We start from the raw sequence: 20,213 nt of genomic DNA, 5'->3' as shown, positions 1-20,213 counted from the left end.
GGGTGGATGAGGCACAGTTGCCCACCCGTACTGATTGTGGTCTGTCTGTTAGGAAGTTGGAGATCCAGTCGCACAGGGATGTATGCAGTCCTAGATCCTCCAACTTAGTAGTGAGTAGGGAGGTGATGATAGTGTTAAATGCTGAACTGTAGTCAACATTTTAACATAATTTCCCCTCCCTTCGTCCAGGTGAGTCAGTGTAGTGTGGAGCAGATGTGCAATTGCGTCATCAGTGGAGCGGTTGTGGCAGTATGCAAACTGCAGTGGGTCCATGGAGGCTTGCAGTGAAGATGTGATGAAGTCTCTGACTAGCTTTTCAAAGCACTTCATCACGATGTGAGGGCAACAGGGCGGTAGTCACTGAGTTCAGAGGGTCGAAGTTTCTTAGGGCTGGGGACGATGGTGGATCGCTTGAAGCTAGACGGGACGATACCAAGCGTCAGGGAGAGATTGAAGATGTCGGTGAAAACCAGGGCTAGCTGATCTGCGCAGGCTTTGAGGACCCTCCCGCAGATACCGTCTGGTCCCACCGCCTTCCTGGTGTTCACCCTTTTAAACACTCTCCTCACGTCACTCTCCGTGATGATGAGAGGGCGCTGTTCTTTGGTGGGCCCTGCGCATGCGCCATTGGCTGCGCCGATAGTACCATTAGCACTAGCGCTGTTAGCATTAGCGCTGCTAGCATTGGCCTCGAAGCGAGCAAAGAATGTATTCAGCTCGTTCGCCAGAGACTCATCCGCACTCATCAGTCCGGAGGGTGGGCTCCTGTAGTCCGTGATCGTCCGTAGTCCCGGCCACAGGGATCTAGAGCCACTCTGCTGGAACTGTGTCTCTAGTTTCTTCCCGTAGCGCCGCTTCGCCTCCCTCACCGCCCTGCGCACTCCGTATGCTGCAGACTTGTACTCGTCCATGTTCCTGCTGATGATCCCCGCGTTGTAGGCAGCAGTGCGAGACTTCAGAGCCTCGCGGATGGTTCTGTCCACCCAGGGCTTCTGGTTGGGAAACTTCTTGATGGTGATTCTTGGAAACGTGTCATCCACCAGTTTCCCAATAAACTCCACTACTGCCTCCGTAAACTCGCTGACATCATCAGTGCTGCGCCAGAACATGTCCCAGTCCGCGTCATCCAGAGCGTCCTGCAGAGCGGCCACCAATTGGTCTGTCCAGCGCGCGACCTCCCGCTGAACCGGAGATTCCCGTTTCAGCCTTTGTTTATATTTTGGTAGGAGGAAGATGGCGGCGTGGTTCGACTTACCAAACGGTGGATGAGCTTGTGCCTTACTTAGGAAATAGGAAAAAAATTAATTCATGCCTTCGTAAATTATAATGTAGTAAAAAGGTGGCCAGGCAGCGGTCACTGGTTCTGAGTGCGGAGGGGTAATCTGGCACGAGGGGGTGTCAAAAGGCTGTCCTTTTCTGACACCTTGGAGCGGTTCAGGGAAGGATTGGGGTGGTTCTTCTAGCGAAGGTACCTTAAAGAAGCGTCCTCCTACTACTAATATAATAATGACATTCCTGACATCAGTAATTTTATATATATTGCAGACTTTGTCCTAGTGAGTAATAATTCTATTTCATTAGAGCCAGAATTCATACATTTTTTATGCATCCAGTATCTGATTGTCTCAAATGCAGGATATTAGGGCAGGAGCTAGCAGGGTAGCCAGTAGCTTTGCTCCTTACATAGATCCGAGTATCAACAGATTCCCTGTGTCTGTAATGCTGAAAGCACAGTCAGGCACTTGTGGGTAGCTTAGTTGAGGCTCCCTTAAGGAGGGCTATGAGAGGAGCTGCTACATCACTGAAATGCCTAATAAAACGTCTATAAAAGTTTCCGAAGCCGAGGAAGCTCTGAAGTTTCCTGATAGTGGTGGGAACAGGCCAGTTGCGGATAGCCTCTATTTTTTTCTTTGATGTATGTCTCCATGGCTCTCTCCTCCTCGTGAGACAGGGGATATATGCAGGCTTTAGGTAATGTGGCTCCTTCTAAGAGTTCTATGGAGCAATCATAGGTACGATGAGGTGGCAAAATGGTGGCTTTTTGTTTGCTGAAAACCTCAGCAAGATCCTGATATTCAAAGGGAATGGAAAAGGTGCGGGAATCAACAGGGCTTTTAAGGGTAGTGGAACACAGAGTGACGGTGGGAAGGGTCAGGCAGTTCTTTGGGCAGGCGAATGATCTCCTACTGATCATTCAGTAAGACCACCGAATGATCTCTTACTGTGACCACGAGATACTAGAATTATGTTGTGCCAACCATGGGAGGCCTAGTATAATGAGGAAGGCTGAAGCTTCTATAACAAAAAAGGATGTGTGAAGTGCACTGGTGGAGAGTTTGACGGTTGTGGTGCGGAAGGCGATGGAACCAGCCCCTAATGGGGACCCGTCTACAGTGTCCAGGTGAAGGGACTTTGGTAGAGGCTCCACTGGAATGTCCAAATCCCAAACCAGATTGTCATGAATGAAATTGCCCTCTGCTCCTGAATCTATTAATGCTTTAAACCAGGTAGATGAGGAGTGTGAACAAACAGACAGGTACATTGAAGGATTTAGCCACCATCCTTTTAACGGGAAGGGCTCTTACTTGGGCGAGTGGATTGGTCTCCTGACCTCTCCTATGGGCTGAGGAAACGAACCGGTTAGGTCTCGGACTGCACTCCCTCGAAACATGTCCTGCAGCACCACAGTAAAGGCACAGACCCTACTGGAGGCGACGTCTTCTCTCCTCTGCGGACAAACGAGTGGAATCACATTGCATGGGCTCGGCCGGAGTTTCTCTTCTAAATTCTACTGATCTAATTCCTGGAGTGGGGTGATTGACGTGAATATGATTGGTTCGGTGCGGTCTCCGTTCTTGAATACAACGATCCATCTGAACGGCTAGTACAATAAGTTGGTCAAGAGTCAGCTCATCATCACGACAAGCCAGTTCATGAAGTACTTCAGTGTTTAGGCCATTACAAAACACGACCAGCAGAGCTGCTTCATTCCATCTTTCTACCAGCGGCTATAGTGCCAAACCCCCAAGCTTAGTCAGAAACTGCACGATTGCACTGGCGGAGTTTAGTGAGCCTCTCCCCTCATGCGGATGATCAAAAACTGCTTTAAACTGGGCGAGGAAGTCATTATACGGCAGGGTCTGAGTCGTTTCCCAGATAGCTGCAGCCCACTCCAGCACTTTGTCCGTTAGCCGTGCAGTAAGGAAAGATATCTTGGCTTGGTCGGAACGGGGGAATGCCATTAAAATATAGGGTGCACTGTAACAAAAAAACCCTACATTTGTCCAGGGAGTCGTCATACTTATCGGATCTACTCACTGGAACAACAGGAGAAGCAGCGTTGGAAGTGGTTGCTGTAGCAGCAGCAGGGGAAGGGAGTTGTGCTGGGGAGATGTAGTCATGGCCTGTAGTTGAGCAGTAAGGTCTCTTAGACACTGTACAAGTTCAGCCATTTGGACCTGTTGGTCAGTTTGTTGTTTGGCAAGAACATCCAGAGACCGTGTGACTCCTTCGAGGACATGCTGGTGTTGACTGACGACCTGTCTTCGGCTGTTAACAGCCTCCATTAGAACCTCCGAATCCACCGTCTACACTACATAGAGGCGAACTATTCTGTAATGCTGAAAGCACAGTCAGATGCTTGCGGATAAAAGGCAGCAGTTTTATTGTAATCCGTATCCGTGGCGGTTAAACTAGCCAGGGTCAGAACCAGAGTGATACAGTCCAGGGGAATCGCAATCATAAGGGTAAACAGTCCAAGTCCAATAAACCGTAGACCAATAACACAGGCAAACAAATTCAACAAGGGGTATGCAAAAATCGTAGTTGAGAGAAGGAGTAACAGTGTAAAATCCTGAAAAGGAGAGAACCAGGGACTGATCCCAGGGCAAAGCCTTGTCTGGCATCAATAGCAGGTTTGCATTAACAAGTGGTATAAAAATAAAGGCTATGGAATTTTCCATAGTCCAGCAGAAAGCAGGTAGGTAGACAACCATGACAAACCCAAAGTAAAAAAGGAGAAGTGAAAAGAATCCTGTAGAAATCATATTCTCAGATATAACTATCCAGGTCTCGGTAAAAAGCTCTGGCGAGTAACACTCCGTGTTACTATTCCACGTTAGTCACCTCCCTACATCTTACAAAAACCAGTCACAAGAGCAGAATTAATACACAAAACGGTGCAGGTCCAAGTGCAGGAGAGATGAAACGCTTCGTAGTGACTAGGCGAGAGTCAGTGCTTGGAGCCCTCTAATCACAACGAAATAATCAACAAGAACGTTAACGTAACAAACTAAGACAAACATGAAACGAGTAGTTACAAAATATATATCAAAGAACCTAGCTAAAAAATATAGATGTGGTGCGGATACATAAGGAGCAAACGAACAACGTTTGAACAGCGACAAGACGCTAAAATAACCGACAAACGTAACTCCGAAATACACGCACACAAAACAGCATCGGGAAACACCTGCGGCAGATTACACAAAGCAGACACAGGTGAAACTAAAACAACAATCAAAACTAAAAACAGAAACCAAAACAAAAGAACGTACTGCAGGCATCGCCATGACAACCGCGACAGTGAGAAAGGAAGGTACATGTGGATCCACAGAGCTCAGAGCAGCCGAATGAGACGTGGAGCGATTTAAAAGACATACTGAAGGGTGAGGAAGACTTGAAAAGAGAGCAAAACAGAAATGTAAACAAATATGAAGCAGCAGAAGAATATAATCCATCGAGAAACAACAGGAATAGATGCTTTTACTAAGAACTTACTAAGTTCTTCCTGTAGGAAACTGTCTGGTGGGTTCACATACTGCATGGTGGCGACATTAAGTTTCCAGTTGTGATTAGTGCAGTGCACTGTCCTAGTTTAAAAACACACACACACAAAAAAACACATACACAAGCATACTTCGTTTACCTGCTAGAATAATATATTATTTCTCTGTAGTGTCAGTTGGACTTCATGGAAAAGTTTAAATAAAAGACGATACATTTATATCTAAGGATTTTTAGCAAAGTTATTTGTTACTTGGTACAAGAAAAAATCCTTGCATTGTATTCATTGTAGTTTAGTAGTGTGTTGTAGAATTTTTGGGGTTCTGGTTTTAATTAGTATGACTTTGTGGGATTTTGTTGGGTGGGGAATTTTAGGTTTAAGAAAGTAATAAGCTAAGAAAGGGTTTGTTATAACCATTTTGTCTCGTCTCTTGCTATTCTATTGTTATATAGAATTCTGTCTGATAAAAGGTAATGTTGAATAATTAATAATTATGTCAGAAGCATTCAGGAATTACACTGTGGAGTGTGGCTGGGGGTCATCTCAATAGAATTTGGAGGTATACAGCTATATAGGACACCTAGGTAGCTCACGAGCAACAATGGGATCTTTAAAACTATTAATTTCTTATTTGATTGAAGGCGAACCTAGACCCTCCTCCCTATATAAATTCAAAAATATTCCCTGAATCCCAGAGAGAAAGTGGCTTTCTGTGTATGAAGTAGGTTTCTTTGTAGAATTCTGTGTATGAAATTAGTTATCTTTGCATGACTCAAACCTTACTGTCCATGTGATGGCTTGGTTTTAACGTAAAACATTTAATTAGACAGACGAAGCCATCACCTTCATGTTTTCCAACATAGACTAGATGTGGTTATTTTCTTTTGGCTCCCGTTCATCCCTGGCACTAAAATCCAGTAACAAGTGAGCCGGTCACAAATGAGATTTAAGTAGAGATGTAAACAGGGTGCAAGGTGTTCTTTTCAGGTGGTCCAGGATACAAATTGGCACACCATCAAAGGCCCACATTGCCAACTGTATTATGGGTCAAGTCAGAAAGGATAGAATTGTTGTGATGGTGGGAAAGCACACAAAATCACTTATTCAAAGCTTGCTAGCTAGCTAACAATAGTTTAGTGTTAAGTCTCAAAATCACAAGTGGTCATTGGAGGCACATTTGTGAAAATACCGAATGTCAATGGCTGTCCATTCAGTTGTCCCATCAGGTGTGATACATAAGTGAAAAACAAGCCCCCACATCACATACCTCCCATCAATGTCTTCAATGTCTTTTATGAATTTTCCTCCTTGGTGTTTGCATTGGTTCCTGCATGCTCTCAGGGTGTTCTTATCTTTGTAGATCATGAAGCACTTTCCAGCTGGACTCTTCTTAAAGTTGATTCCTTCAGTAAGGCCCAGGACTGCAGTGGCATCCAGCTCCAGTACAGTGTGAGAGGTGTGAGACATTCCTGCTCGCCCAGCAACTGACCAGGAAACAGCAGCTAGAAAGAAACAGAACCATCCCACTAGCTGAACCTGTCTAACCTTCCAAATTTACAGAACCACTCTTGGTCACTGTAAAAAGCAAAATATATGAATTTTTGTGAATGTTTTTATCAAAAGTAAGAAAGCCAGAATTAGCTAATTAATTCACAATGCATACATGTAGTCTATTAATGCTCAGTGCACAAATTTATCCTTTTAATGGTTGGTTGTTTGTATAGGCTACTATAATTGAATGCTGCAGTTTTTGAGAAAAGATTCCCCACTCCTCTGCAAGCGGAATTGAGTGAGTTATAGCAAATTGTTTGTGTTGCTCCATGAGGAGTGAAGCGCCCATTTTAGTTTTTTCTGGCCTCTAGGCACGCAAGCAACGCTTCAGGCCTGCAATGTAGGACAAACGAATAAACTACTGCCCAGAGTTTATTCATGATATCCCTTTATATTGCTATTTTCCTGTTTCTTTCCCCAACCAGAGGACATCGAGGTGGACCCACACTTCGTAGACGTATATGATTTGAATGTTTTTGTATATCTAATTTTAGGAGACGCACTCTGTGACTGTGTGTGCCTAGAGCTGTGGGTTTTTTTTTTTTTTTTTCCTTGATTGAAATGTGAGTTCTCACAATTTCTTTTTTGCTAAAAGGAAGGCAGTAGTTAAGAGGTCGGGGCGCTACATGAAGTTCAGTTCAGACGGTACTAAATGAGTGAGAGAGGTAGAAAAGAGTCTGTTTAAAGCGCATGTTTTAGACTGAACTACATCTTGTACATATTTTTCTTGTGTTCATTGTATGTGTACATCAGATTTGTAAAAAAAAGCTTAAACTGTTTATGTTTCAGAGTCTGTACAGTCCCTCTTGAAAAGCAGCATCAATAAAATAAAAAAAACCTCCTTCTTTGTTTCTGTAGTTTGGGTGTTTCCATCTGATATAGCGGAAACTATGTTTTGTACTGATAGGTTTCACATCAACTAAACCTTCCCTCACACTTTGCATCCATTTCTGTAAATAAGGATACATTTAAATAAATACAACCATACTGCCCCCCCCCCCACACGCAAACAGACTTAAATATCTATAGTTAACATTACCCCAACAATACTGTTGAACTATTCAAACCCTAATAAAACTATTATTAGTTCATGAAACAAGACAGTAACTAATTGTGTATATCTAACTAATAATTAATTGAAAGATAGAATCCTTTACTGCCAGTACTCTGAAAACCAGGATTTACCAATAACTGAATATACATTTAAAAATCAACAATCTTAACTTACCTTAAAATTAAAAATGACAGAACTTGTTGATTTAATTCAAGCAGCAACCAATCCAGGGTACAAAGTGTCTGTGGTCTGTCGAGGTCTCTGGTTTGAGGAGGGGTTTGTTCCTTCCGTTTTCCGTTAGCCGCACCCTACCGGGGTAAAGAGGTTTCCTGTGTTGTGTACGCTGTGAGAGTAAAACGAACATAATATGCTGACTAGATGTAAAAGGATTGTAAGGTGTTGATTGTGATGCATCCTTGAGTATTACAAAGATCATGATATAAGTGTATATAAATGTCCATTAAACCAAGACAGATCATTTCTCACTGCGTATGACTACTAGTAAGCTAGTAACAACATCATAGCACCCACTGAGCTTAACCACTGAGCTTAACCACTGAGCTTAACCACTGCCCATTTTTTTTTGTTTGTTTTTGTGAAGAACTCCAAAAGGACCAGAACCTAAACCATGCTGCCTTGTACATTACCTCCAGCAAGGCTTGCTGAGTAGCCTTGATCTCCCTGACGAGGTCAAGCTGTTCCTGGGAGTGCTTCTCAGTCAACAGGAGGCCAGAGGAGGCCAGAGTTGGCCAGCGAGTCACATGCATTTCACCAAGCACATAAAAGCAAAGCTGATTGTTTGCTGCTGCATTTAAAGTGTCAGATGAAGTGTAAACAGTAAATCCTCTCACCAGAGTGAACAGGAACAGCCATGGAGAAGAGACAGAAGAGACCTGCGAGGATGAGAAACGCAGACAAAGATCTCCGTCTCCCGCACCTGGGAAAGGGGGGGGGCACTCACATTTCATTTTAATAAGGGGTCTACAGCAGAGGTCCCATTAACTGGACAGTTATTATAACATCACACTTGTCACCTGTAAAGGTGAAGAAGACCTTTAGTACCTGCACCACAGTGATTTCAACACCTGTGTTCTATACTCAATGACCTTACCCACAGAAGGGTTCATCAAGAGTGTGAGGGGTTGTGAATACCAGAACTTGTTGACAAATCAGCTGCAGAAAGTGCATTAGTGCGAGTCCCTGTATGTGTGTGTGTGTATGTGTGTGTGTGCGTGTGTGTGCGTGTGCGCATGTGCGGATGTACATGCACCAGGGTTTGTTGATGACATAAATGCATAGTGGGTAGGCAGGCAGCTCCACCAGACCGTACATGGCTACACTAAGATAGCGACTTCCCCTTTCCGCACTCGCATTCATCGTCAGGCCATAGTACACGAGAGTGCAGGCATACCCGCAACACACACACACACACACACACACACACACACACACACACACACACACACACACACAGAACTCAGGAGTGACAGTTCAGTACTTTTTAAAAGTTCAAGAGGAGTATAAAGTCAATTAAGGCAACCTGGGTTAAGTAGGCACATTATTTTAGTTGATGGGTAACTCAGAAGGTCTGTGCTCCTGGTCTGTGCTATACCCCTTACAGAGAACTTCAGACAACCCTGCCCTCAGCCCCTCCAGGATTCATGTTACATCAGGCACCTTCAGTCTTTAAATTGTAGTTACACACTCCCATTGAGGCAGTGGGGTGCACAACACCCAACCCTAGCATCCCCTGCCGTGGAGAGTGGGAAACCCCGCTCTGCATACTCACCAGACGAACATGAGTCCTGCAGCGGAGCACAGGGTGAATGGCCAGCCGTGTGTTTACGATGTCAGTGTGTAGAAATGCAAAACTGGTCATTTATGAGCACCATTCAAACCAAATGGGCGAACAGGGAATGTGTTAGCAAGACAGTTTCATGCGGAAACTCGTGTGTGTGTGTGTGTGTGTGTGTATGTGTGTGTATGTGTGTGTGTGTGTCTATGTGTGTGTGTGAGTGTGTGTGTGTGTGTGTGTGTGTGTCTGTGTGTGTGTATGTGTGTGTGTGAGTGTGTGTGTGTGTATGTGTGTGTATGTGTGTGTGTATGTGTGTGAGTGTGTGAGTGTGTGTGTGTGTGTGTGTGTGTGTGTGTGGTTACTTTGGTGTAGGGATGAAAGGTTTGTTCTTGTAGTCCCTTCAGCATTGTCTCAACCCAAAGGCCTTGTTCCTCTACTCAGATGAATTCTCACGCAGCCCAAACATCTCGCCATCATAAATCATTCAGAATCCAAGATGCAGATTTTGAGTTTGCATGTTTTTCTTATCAGAGACAAAGCTGAAGGGTAATCTCCAAAATCACACACACACACGAAAAAACTATTAAATCTTCCATCACAGCAGCAGTACCTCTGAATGCATTTATTATGCAGAAACAAGCAAGCGTTTCCTCCTCCACCGAACACATCTGCTGATCTTGTGTTTGCGTCATTGCCTTGATTCTCTGCCATTTTATCCGCGTCCTCATAAAACCTTGCAGTAGCAAGTCTGAGCAGCGGCAGCCATCCCAGATATGGCTTTAAGGACGTATGGAGATATTGTTTATCTCCTGTCCAATCCTCCAGCGATGCAGAGAACCTCACTTTGACTGTAGTGGCACTACAAATGTGGGAAAATAAATTGATCTTAATAAACAGGAATATTCAGAAGTGTAGCTGAACCGTATGACCAGTGAGGGAATGTTTAGTGTAGCGTAGTGGACTGTAGAAGGACAACGTAATATCATGGGAAGAAAATCTATATCTTATATCTCTCTGTCTCACACACAAACACACGCAGACACACACAGCGAGTTTTCAGAGATTGGATTTTCCCTTTTGCCGCTAAATCCCAAAACCCTTATCATTGACCAATGCATGCACACATGCCTTCACACACACACACACACACACACATGCACACACGCACGTGCACACACACACACAAATAGCAAGATGCACATCCAGGCACACATGTCATGCTCTTCATCCATATTAGACATCCTCTATCAAACTAAGGCTAGAGTATGGTATAGTATAGTATAATATGAAACATCCTGATATATCCACTTTATCTGGGAGAACCCTCTAAACCAGTCTGTGGTATATACTGGTGCAGCGTCTTAATCAGTCTGTTGCTTTGGTGGGTGATACAGCCAAGATTATTTCAGTATGTGGACCTAGAGTACAACACAGTAGAAGGTGAGCAGGTGGCACTAGCTCACTAACTTCTGACCACGGCACCCGGATTCATGGTTTATAGACACACTGCGTTGGACTGACTGTGATAGGTTGACTGTGTTGAACTGGTTGTGGTAGGTAGACCATATTGAGCTGACTGTGTTAGGCAAACTGTGTTGAGCTGTCTATGATTAGCTGACTGTTTTCATCTAACTGTATTGAACTGACTGTTTTAGATTTACTGTGTTGAGCTGTCTGTGGTGAGCTGACTGTGGTGAGCTGACTGTGGTGAGCTGACTGTGTTGAGCTGTCTGTGGTGAGCTGACTGTGTTGAGCTGTCTGTGGTGAGCTGACTGTGGTGAGCTGTCTGTGGTGAGCTGACTGTGTTGAGCTGTCTGTGGTGAGCTGACTGTGGTGAGCTGTCTGTGGTGAGCTGACTGTGGTGAGCTGTCTGTGGTGAGCTGACTGTGTTGAGCTGTCTGTGGTGAGCTGACTGTGGTGAGCTGTCTGTGGTGAGCTGACTGTGGTGAGCTGTCTGTGGTGAGCTGACTGTGTTGAGCTGTCTGTGGTGAGCTGACTGTGTTGAGCTGCCTGGCTCTGTTCTGAACACATCCATTACAGAGTTAGCTGATTAAACTACAGAACCCACAGCACACTGACAAGGCGCTGGCTGGAATGTTCTTCGTGTGATGGAGATGACATGGAGATTTACGGAGGGATTGGGAACCAGTGGAGAACTGGGTGACTGCGTTTGGAGCTTGGGGTTCTCAGGGAGCAATGATTAGGAATTTTGTAAGTGCTTGGGTGTGGCAGTGTGTCTATGGATATGTGCATGTGTGTGGACGTGCATGCACATGTCTGTGCGTGAATGTGTGCGTATGTGGGTGTGCACATGTGTATCTGCTTGTGCGCGTATGTTGGTCTGTGCATGTGTGTCTGTGCATGTGCGTGTCTGTGCATGCATGCATGTGTGTCTGTGCATGTGTGTCTGTGCATGTGTGTCTGTGCATGTGTGTCTGTGCATGTGTGTCTGTGCATGTGCGTGTCTGTGCATGTGTGTCTGTGCATGTGTGTCTGTGCATGTGCGTGTCTGTGCATGCATGCATGTGTGTCTGTGCATGTGTGTGTCTTTCACTGAGATTTCAGCTTCAGATGAAATTGTGACATTTTTACCGAATCAGAGGCACAGATCACCTGCAGCTCACCTCTCATGCATACACACACACACACTCTCACACTCGCTCACACATACACGTAGGTACACACCCAGGTGCTTGTACAATGATAGGTCTTGACCGCACTGACGCCGCTGAGATGTCATTGCACATTACATTGTTTCATAATAAAAGCCTTTGCATGTTTTCATTTTTTTTCTTTCTGAATATTTTTCCTGCTGGTCTACTTATGTTAACTTTTTCAATCATTTTTCCTGTCTTGCTTATGATGTTAAAGACCCTTCAACTGCAGATCCAGAACTGACTGCAGCAGACGTTGGTGGAGATGCATCATAGTTAGGTTCACTCCGCTTCTAGGAGATGCTGAAACACAAGCAGCAGGAGGAGACAGAGCTCCTGCAGAAACAGCAGGAGGAGGAGGAGCATAACAGGTCCATCAAGAGTAAGTACTATGGAAATGCAATAATACTAACATAACTAATAATGAATGTTAGCCTTTAGGCTCCAATAAAAGTGATACTAATATATGTATAGTACTATATATATTATATTTTATATATTCAGTAGTAATTATGTAGTATATACAATCTGTGTTATATCCAGCAGTAATGATACTTGCTCTGGCAGATATGAAAATGGCCTGTGAACAGGAGACAAAATCTCTGGAGGAAGAACTTGAGAAGCTCAGACTGTCACTGCAGGTAGAGATCCCTTATAGTGTCAGTACACATCCACCAGTACCTCCACCTTTCACTTATAACGTCAGTACACATTCAGTACACATTCCCACCTTTCCATTGTACTGGCTGTAGTGATGATTCGTGTGTGTGGGTTATATCAGCCCATAGAGGAGGACATTATGAGTCTGAAAGTGGCGCTGGAGATGAAGAACCAGGAGATCAAAGATCAGCACGATCATCTGGTAAAACTTTATACTCTGTTTATATACTATATACTCTGTATGTAGTACCTGGTTTAACACTATATCCTCTGTATATATACTATATACTGTTTATGTAGTACCTGATTTAACACTATATCCTCAGCTTACTCTAGTCTCCAGATGTGAAGAAATTAAACAGAATGTGTATCTGTGTATATGTGCGCACCTGTATGTGTGCCCCTGTGTGTGTGTGTGGAGAAGCATGTTCTGGTTCTCCTGCAGCAGAATGCAGCACTAATTGCCAGGAAAGACCTGCATGTTGCCAAGTCCAGGTCTCTACACCTCTGCACTGTTTCACTCACACATCAGCATGTGGTATTAGCAGGACTAAGACCTTTAAGGGAGACTCCTTTAAACCTTTAAGGGACTAACCCAGTACTTGTTTTCTTCATATCGCTGGGTTTGTCACCTTTCATCACAAGAATCTGTAGCACTCAACCTGGTAAAACTATGCACTCTCTATGTATACTATATACTCTGTACCTGTCAAGTTGAAATCAGCTCACAATCAAACTCATAAACATATATATCAACTTATGCTAGTGTATCTACAGATGTGAAGAAATTAAACAGTATCTGTATGTCTGTATGTGTGCCCGTGTTTGTGCGTGTGCATGTGTGTGTGCGTTGTCATCAGGCCCAGAAGAACGTGCTGTTGGACAAGCGTGTTCAGGTCCTCTAGTAACAGAATAGCACCAGAATGAGAGGATAGGCCTGCATCTCGCCAAGTCCAGGTCTCTACACCTATGCACTGTTTCACTCACACATCAGCATGTGGGATGAGCAGGACTAAGACCTGCAAGGGATTTAACCTTTAAGAGATAATCTGTTCAGAACATCCTAAAACATTTTAAGAAAGTTCTTAAGGGCTATGGTAGTGTTATTCAAATGAGTTCATGAAAGTTTGTAAGGGTTACATTAGGGTTGATCGAATGAGATCATTCCATATGACCTCTATAAGGCTTCATATAATAAGCGCTGTTAGCCTCACAGATGTACTATATCTGTAGCCTTTAACAGCAGGCTACGCTTCACACCACGTCTCTTCTGCCCTCAGGCGGTTGGCGGAGGAGATGCCTAAACTGCAGGAGTACCTGGAGAAAGAGGACATCGAAAAGAAGCTTCTGAGCCAAACCAATGAGGAGCTGCTCTGTAAGTAAAATATAAATAGCTGTAAATATCTGTATATGTAAATAAAAGGAAGATGTGGTTGTATAGTGTAGTCGTTTGATTATAAATAATCTCATAATAATCTTATCTACAAATTCTTTTACATTTACATAGTAACATTCACTCATATACTCAAATTCCATATGATACATAGAAAACGTCCACCTCATCTATTTTAGTTTTTTCCTGATCAATAATAATACAAAAAAAAAGAAAAGAAAAAAAGATGAACAGCACCCTCTAGCGATGAACCTCAATTATTTCAAGATAACTTTAAAACATGGCTAGGTTAAGTCGGCGTTAAAACAAAAAATGCTCAGATTAACTTGTGTCTCATGGCACGCAGCTGAGTTTAAAATGAAACACAATGAAATCAAATTAAATTGACCCAGCTGCAACAAGCTCAGCAACCACATTTAATTTCACTGATTGGTCAGTTAGCCAGGCTATACAAAACAGGCTATTGTTAGAAATTCTGCACATGTGCTTCGCTTAGCTTCACATCTCACACTGCTTATAATTATAAGATAACGTATCCACGTTCGTTATAACGTGGTGAAATCTGCCAAAAATGGTGAGACTGAGCATAATAAGTAATAAGACAATCTGAGCACTTAGTCCACATATTTCTAAATGAGAAGAAAAAGTTCCTCCAAACAATATAAGGCACACAATTCTATATGGGAAAACAGTTACAGTTGTCATTAAGAGAAGCACTACTCATTACACAGATGTCAATAACCGTCCTAATATTAATAGTTCAACAGTCTTCCTCTGTCTATTATACGCACTGTACACATGTTAAATATCTGCCTTGAAATGACAATGAAATGACTTCCGGGCGCACTGAAAATTGTTATATACACACAGACACCCCCATACCAACATAAGCATAGTGCAACTCTTTGTTTACGCACCAGAGATTGAGTGGGCAAGTGCGTGTATATGCGAGTTTAAATTATTATACACAAATGTAAGTAGTAGGCTATTTATGTGAAAATGTTTCATATGTATGTACAAGTAGTGTTTCCCTGATTTCTCCCTAAATGGCCCCTCATAGTTCAGCAGTAATGAGGCTAGTTAGATTTTGCTCAGAATTAAGTACACTTTGGGATGTTATACGTATCACAGTCTCCGGTGAGCCGTACATGGTTGATCAATCCAGGTTGAGGTAGAGTCACTGCATTAATGACACGTCTGTTTGCATTGCCAGTTGTTGCTATGGCAGCAATGAAATTAGGAAATTCAAAGAAAACAACTCATCTACACTCTTGGAACTTTAGAACCCCATATGTCCTGTGGCCCGATGTCACACGTGAGGGGAATCCCATGAACACCTTTACAGATCAGTCTGTGGAAAGACACTGAAGAGGACAGAGGAAAAATGAGGCGTTTCTGGAGATGGTGTGCTGGACGCATCGAGGACGAATACACAGACACAAAGGATGTGGAGGGTAAATGTAAATATAATGCCACTCACACCTGTGGTTGCTGGTGCTGGCACTCATACCTGTGGTTAAAATTCCTTTTTTGTCTTTAGCGCTGCATTGTCACCTCTATCTCCCAATAATTCATACTCGAGACTTTAGAAATCTAATTTTTGGGGGGGTATATGCCATTTCCTGTTATTTGTGCAGAATACACACACTTTCACTTTGGAATCCACAAAGTTTTATAAATGAGGTCCCTGAATAACATCAATCTATTTCTACACTATATGGCTTTCTAATTTCATATGTCTCTCTGTCTTTCTGTTTGTCTCTGTGTGTGTGGTTCTGTGTCAGTAGTGGGGCCTGTGGCCCGATTGGAGTGTTTGCGGTGTGAGAAGGAGGAGTTGGAGAACAGTTTGTTGGAGCAGCTGAAGGAGTTGAGGTTGCAGAAGCAGAAGGAGCTGCAGGTTCTTCAGGAGATGCTGAAACACAAGCAGCAGGAGGAGACAGAGCTCCTGCAGAAACAGCAGGAGGAGGAGGAGCATAACAGGTCCATCAAGAGTAAGTACTATGGAAATGCAATAATACTAACATAACTAATAATGAATGTTAGCCTTTAGGCTCCAATAAAAGTGATACTAATATATGTATAGTACTATATATATTATATTTTATATATTCAGTAGTAATTATGTAGTATATACAATCTGTGTTATATCCAGCAGTAATGATACTTGCTCTGGCAGATATGAAAATGGCCTGTGAACAGGAGAAGAAATCTCTGGAGGAAGAACTTGAGAAGCTCAGACTGTCACTGCAGGTAGAGATCCCTTATAGTGTCAGTACACATCCACCAGTACCTCCACCTTTCACTTATAACGTCAGTACACATTCAGTACACATTCCCACCTTTCCATTGTACTGGCTGTAGTGATGATTCGTGTGTGTGTGTGTGTGTGTGTGTGTGTGTGTGTGTGTGCGTGGGCGTGTGCGCACCGTACCGGGGTAAAGAGGTTTCCTGTGTTATGTACGCTGTGAGAGTAAAACGACCATTATGTGCTGTCTAGATGTAAAAGGATTGTATGGTGTTGATTGTGAAGCGTCCTTGAGTATTACAAAGATCACAATATAAGTGTATATAAATGTCCATTAAACCAAGACAGATCAGTTCTCACTGCGTATGACTACAATAAGATAGTAACAATGTCATAGATAATACCATACCTACAGTTGACATTCCTCTCGAGAATAAACTGTCATGCACTGAAGAACCAGATAGTAACCCCAATGGTTATGTGATCAGGTGCATGCAGTTCCTTTTTCCCTTGCTTGATGGCTCTCTGCCACTGTATTTTGACATTTTTCCTCTGCTGATTGCACGTGCCTGTGCAGCAAACTATAATAAAATATGTCTCACCTGATTCTTCCATTTCCCGTACTGCTTCTGTCATGGACTCCAACTCCTATGATCCTCCAGCCAACCTCTGCCAACTAGATATAACTACCCTGCTTATTGATTGTGCCTATTCTCAGTCTACTGACCCCTCCTTGTGTATTTAAGATCCGCTTTTCTGTCTGCATATTATGCAGTCTCACTGTGTGTAGTTCTAAGCCTTCTAGTTGCATGTTGTTGTGCCTAATCAAGAGATTCACAGCGGCTTGGATGTTGTCTGGGTCAGCAAGTTCTGTGTCAGATGTTGGGGGACCTACAAAGAGTTAGGCAAGTCCCAAGAAGTCAGCTGAATGGGAGAACCAAGATCCAGGCTATCAACACCTAGGCTCTGCCATTTATCAGATACCCCGTTGGAATAAAAAGGCAGCCAAAGGAGGAGATAGAAGCCATTGACATCAAAACAAGGAAATGTCTCACAATGTACGGAGGGTTTCATCCCAAATGACCCCCAATGGCTCCAGCAAATGCCAGGAACAACATCCTAGATGTCTGTCCAGAAGAGTGCAGTCCTGGGAACAGCTAAGATACTACGCAGGACTCTCAAGCTCCCAGGCCTCTGGTAGAAGACCTGAGCTTGTAGGGAAACACCACCACCTGGAGGGCGAGTAGGGAATTTTATTTAATTAAAAAAAAAATAAAATAAAAATCAGGTGCAACACTTGCGTAGTTTAGTTCAGGTAGGGTTTGAACCAGCAATCTTCCAATTACAAGTCAGGTACCTTAACCACTGAGCTTAACCACTGAGCTTAACCACTGAGCTTAACCACTGAGCTTAACCACTGCCCTTTTTGTTTGTTTGTTTGTTTTTGTGAAGAACTCCAAAAGGACCAGAACCTAAACCATGCTGCCTTGTACATTACCTCCAGCAAGGCTTGCTGAGTAGCTTTGATCTCCCTGAAGAGGTCAAGCTGTTCCTGGGAGTGCTTCTCAGTCAATAGGAGGCCAGAGTTGGCCAGAGTTGGTCAGCAAGTCACATGCATTTCACCAAGCACATAAAAACAAAGCTGATTGTTTGCTGCTGCATTTAAAGTGTCAGATGAAGTGTAAACAGTAAATCCTCTCACCAGAGTGAACAGGAACAGCCATGGAGAAGAGACAGAAGAGACCTGCGAGGATGAGAAACGCAGACAAAGATCTCCGTCTCCGTTATAATAACTGGACAGTTATTATAACATCACACTTGTCACCTGTAAAGCTGAAGAAGACCTTTAGTACCTGCACCACAGTGATTTCAACACCTGTGTTCTATGCTCAATGACCTTACCCACAGAAGGGTTCATCAAGAGTGTGAGGGGTTGTGAATACCAGAACTTGTTGACAAATCAGCTGCAGAAAGTGCATTAGTGCGAGTCCCTGTATGAGTGTTTGCGCACGCGCGCATGTACACGCACCAGGGCTTGTTGATGACATAAATGCATAGTGGGTAGGCAGGCAGCTCCACCAGACCGTACATGGCTACACTAAGATAGCGACTTCCCCTGTCCGCACTCGCATTCATCGTCAGGCCATAGTACACGAGACTGCAGGCATACAACACACACACACACACACACACACACACACACACACACACACACACACACACACACACACACACACACACACACAGAACTCAGGAGTGACAGTTCAGTACTTTTTAAAAGTTCAAGAGGAATATAAAGTCAATTAAGGCAACCTGGGTTAAGTAGGCACATTATTTTAGTTGATGGGTAACTCAGAAGGTCTGTGCTCCTGGTCTGTGCTATACACCTTACAGAGAACTTCAGACAACCCTGCCCTCAGCCCCTCCAGGATTCATGTTACATCAGGCACCTTCAGTCTTTAAATTGTAGTTACACACTCCCATTGAGGCAGTGGGGTGCACAACACCCAATCCTAGCATCCCCTACCGTGGAGAGTGGGAAACCCCGCTGTGCATACTCACCAGACGAACATGAGGACCAGAGTCCTGCAGCGGAGCACAGGGTGAGTGGCCAGCCGGAAGAGCCCCGGGCCGGACGCGTCAGGGCCAGCCGGGCTGAGCACGCGACGCAACTTCAGCGTGACCCGGCCCTTGCCATTCCGCACCGCGAAAGCCTGCAGCACACGCTCGGCCTGCGAAGAGCGCCCCCTGGAGTATAGCCAGCGTGGCGACTCAGGCAGGACGCTGGAGCCACACCCCCACCCCCACGTGCACACAAACACACACATTCAGGCAGACACATACAATATCAAAGAGTAAGGCAAGAGTAAGGAATCACAGAGATTCCAAATTTCCAGTAATAGTTAAGAAGATGTATAAAAATGAAGGAAGGTTAGAATGATCAAAGAGGCAGAGCAGACATGTCAGCTGAGTGTTCAGAAGGTCCTGACGGAGGCGCCATCACTCAGGCCTCCGACTGCACACCTACATGCAGAACAGGAAGAGCAGCACGCCGGGACAGTTGACTGCCGTTGCTAGGTTACGCCACTGCCTAATGTAACCAAGCAGAGCGAACAACGCAATGCCCACGGCAAATGTCATGTTAGTCAGCGTTCCTGATACACACACAAAAACACACACCCATCCGCACGTGCACGTACGTACACACAAACACACACACACACATAAAATGTAAGTCAACAAAAACATTACTAAAAATTCAAGAGGGGACAGGCCTCATCAAACAAGGCTTAGAAGACATTCAGAAGCTGCTGGCTTCATTAAACTTGTTTACATGGCTTGTATGTTGGAGCGCGTCACAGTGCGTGGGCTCGCGCTGCACTACCTGTGTGAGCCTGGTTAGCCTACAGGTGGCACTACCTGTCAGGGCCCAGTAGGACTTCCCCACATACTCCTGAGAGAGGATGAAGCAGACCAGAGCCATGCCCCCATTCATCATGCCCATCAACAAGCGGGACAGGGCAAAGAGCTCGTAGCTGGGCGCCAGGGCGCTGCCGTAGGCAAAGAGGAGCTCGAAAAACATGCCTGAGAGAGAGAGAGAGAGAGAGAGAGAGAGAGAGAGAGAGAATATGTAAAAGAATAAGACAGAAACAGAGGAGAGACAGAAGGGAAATAGGAAGTGTTGAGAGTGCCATGGAGGGAGACAAACAGAGAATTAAATATTAACAGTGAAGCTTCCAATAAAATCTTCTTACTTACAAATGTCATAGCATGGAATGAAAATACATTTTCATGGATTTGTGAAAATGTGGTCAACATTATGCAGTGATATAAAAGAACTGCTGACCTATGAGCCGTGTCAACAAACCTACACAAACATCACATGGCTCAAAACATCATCACATGGCCCACGTCCCTAGAAGACTCTTCCAGTCGATATGAGAAGCAGCCATACGAGTAAGGAACACGGGTTTCCAGGCCTAAGTACCTGTGAGGAACACGGGTTTTCTCCCGATCCTGTCGGAGAGCGGCCCAAAGAGCACGTTCCCGACGAGCACACCGGTGAAGAACAGAG

General features: G+C 44.2%; 2 protein-coding genes across 2 annotated transcripts in view; both read right to left on the bottom strand.

The window, feature by feature from the left end:
• Positions 1 to 7,717, bottom strand: part of LOC118242353 (cytidine monophosphate-N-acetylneuraminic acid hydroxylase-like) — a 19,159-nt gene extending 11,442 nt beyond the window's left edge. Inside the window, exons 1-3 of the mRNA XM_035532947.2 lie at positions 7,566 to 7,717; positions 6,054 to 6,288; positions 4,780 to 4,871 (exon numbers count right to left, since the gene is read on the bottom strand). Coding sequence (XP_035388840.2) covers positions 4,780 to 4,871; positions 6,054 to 6,253 — 292 coding nt within the window. The 5' untranslated portion in view covers positions 6,254 to 6,288; positions 7,566 to 7,717. The remainder of the gene's footprint in view (positions 1 to 4,779; positions 4,872 to 6,053; positions 6,289 to 7,565) is intronic.
• Positions 7,601 to 20,213, bottom strand: LOC145659386 (solute carrier family 22 member 15-like). The gene is made up of 10 exons (XM_081721815.1): positions 20,127 to 20,213; positions 19,559 to 19,723; positions 19,167 to 19,293; positions 18,701 to 18,922; positions 18,168 to 18,296; positions 17,841 to 17,882; positions 9,797 to 10,045; positions 8,243 to 8,328; positions 8,039 to 8,101; positions 7,601 to 7,734 (listed from the first exon to the last, which is right to left on the bottom strand). The coding sequence occupies exons 2-9, from the start codon at positions 19,719 to 19,721 to the stop codon at positions 8,082 to 8,084; spliced, it is 1,038 nt and encodes a 345-aa protein (XP_081577941.1). The 5' UTR covers positions 19,722 to 19,723; positions 20,127 to 20,213; the 3' UTR covers positions 7,601 to 7,734; positions 8,039 to 8,081.

The sequence above is a fragment of the Electrophorus electricus genome, chromosome 10 (assembly GCF_041902795.1).
Source record: "Electrophorus electricus isolate QZ-2024a chromosome 10, ASM4190279v1, whole genome shotgun sequence".
In the NCBI taxonomy this organism is placed as follows: domain Eukaryota; kingdom Metazoa; phylum Chordata; class Actinopteri; order Gymnotiformes; family Gymnotidae; genus Electrophorus; species Electrophorus electricus.
This window is presented reverse-complemented; position numbering and strand designations above follow the sequence as displayed.

Bases quoted from the DNA above. Each gene is read 5' to 3' on its own strand.
- LOC145659386 (XM_081721815.1), bottom strand. From the start codon at position 19,721: ATGTTTTTCGAGCTCCTCTTTGCCTACGGCAGCGCCCTGGCGCCCAGC. The intron at 18,923-19,166 runs GTAGGTGTGCAG...GTGTGGCTCCAG, and splicing joins CTGCTCTTCCTGTTCTGCAT to CGTCCTGCCTGAGTCGCCAC. The intron at 10,046-17,840 runs GTGAGAGGATTT...CCACATTTGTAG, and splicing joins GGCTGTTCCTGTTCACTCTG to TGCCACTACAGTCAAAGTGA.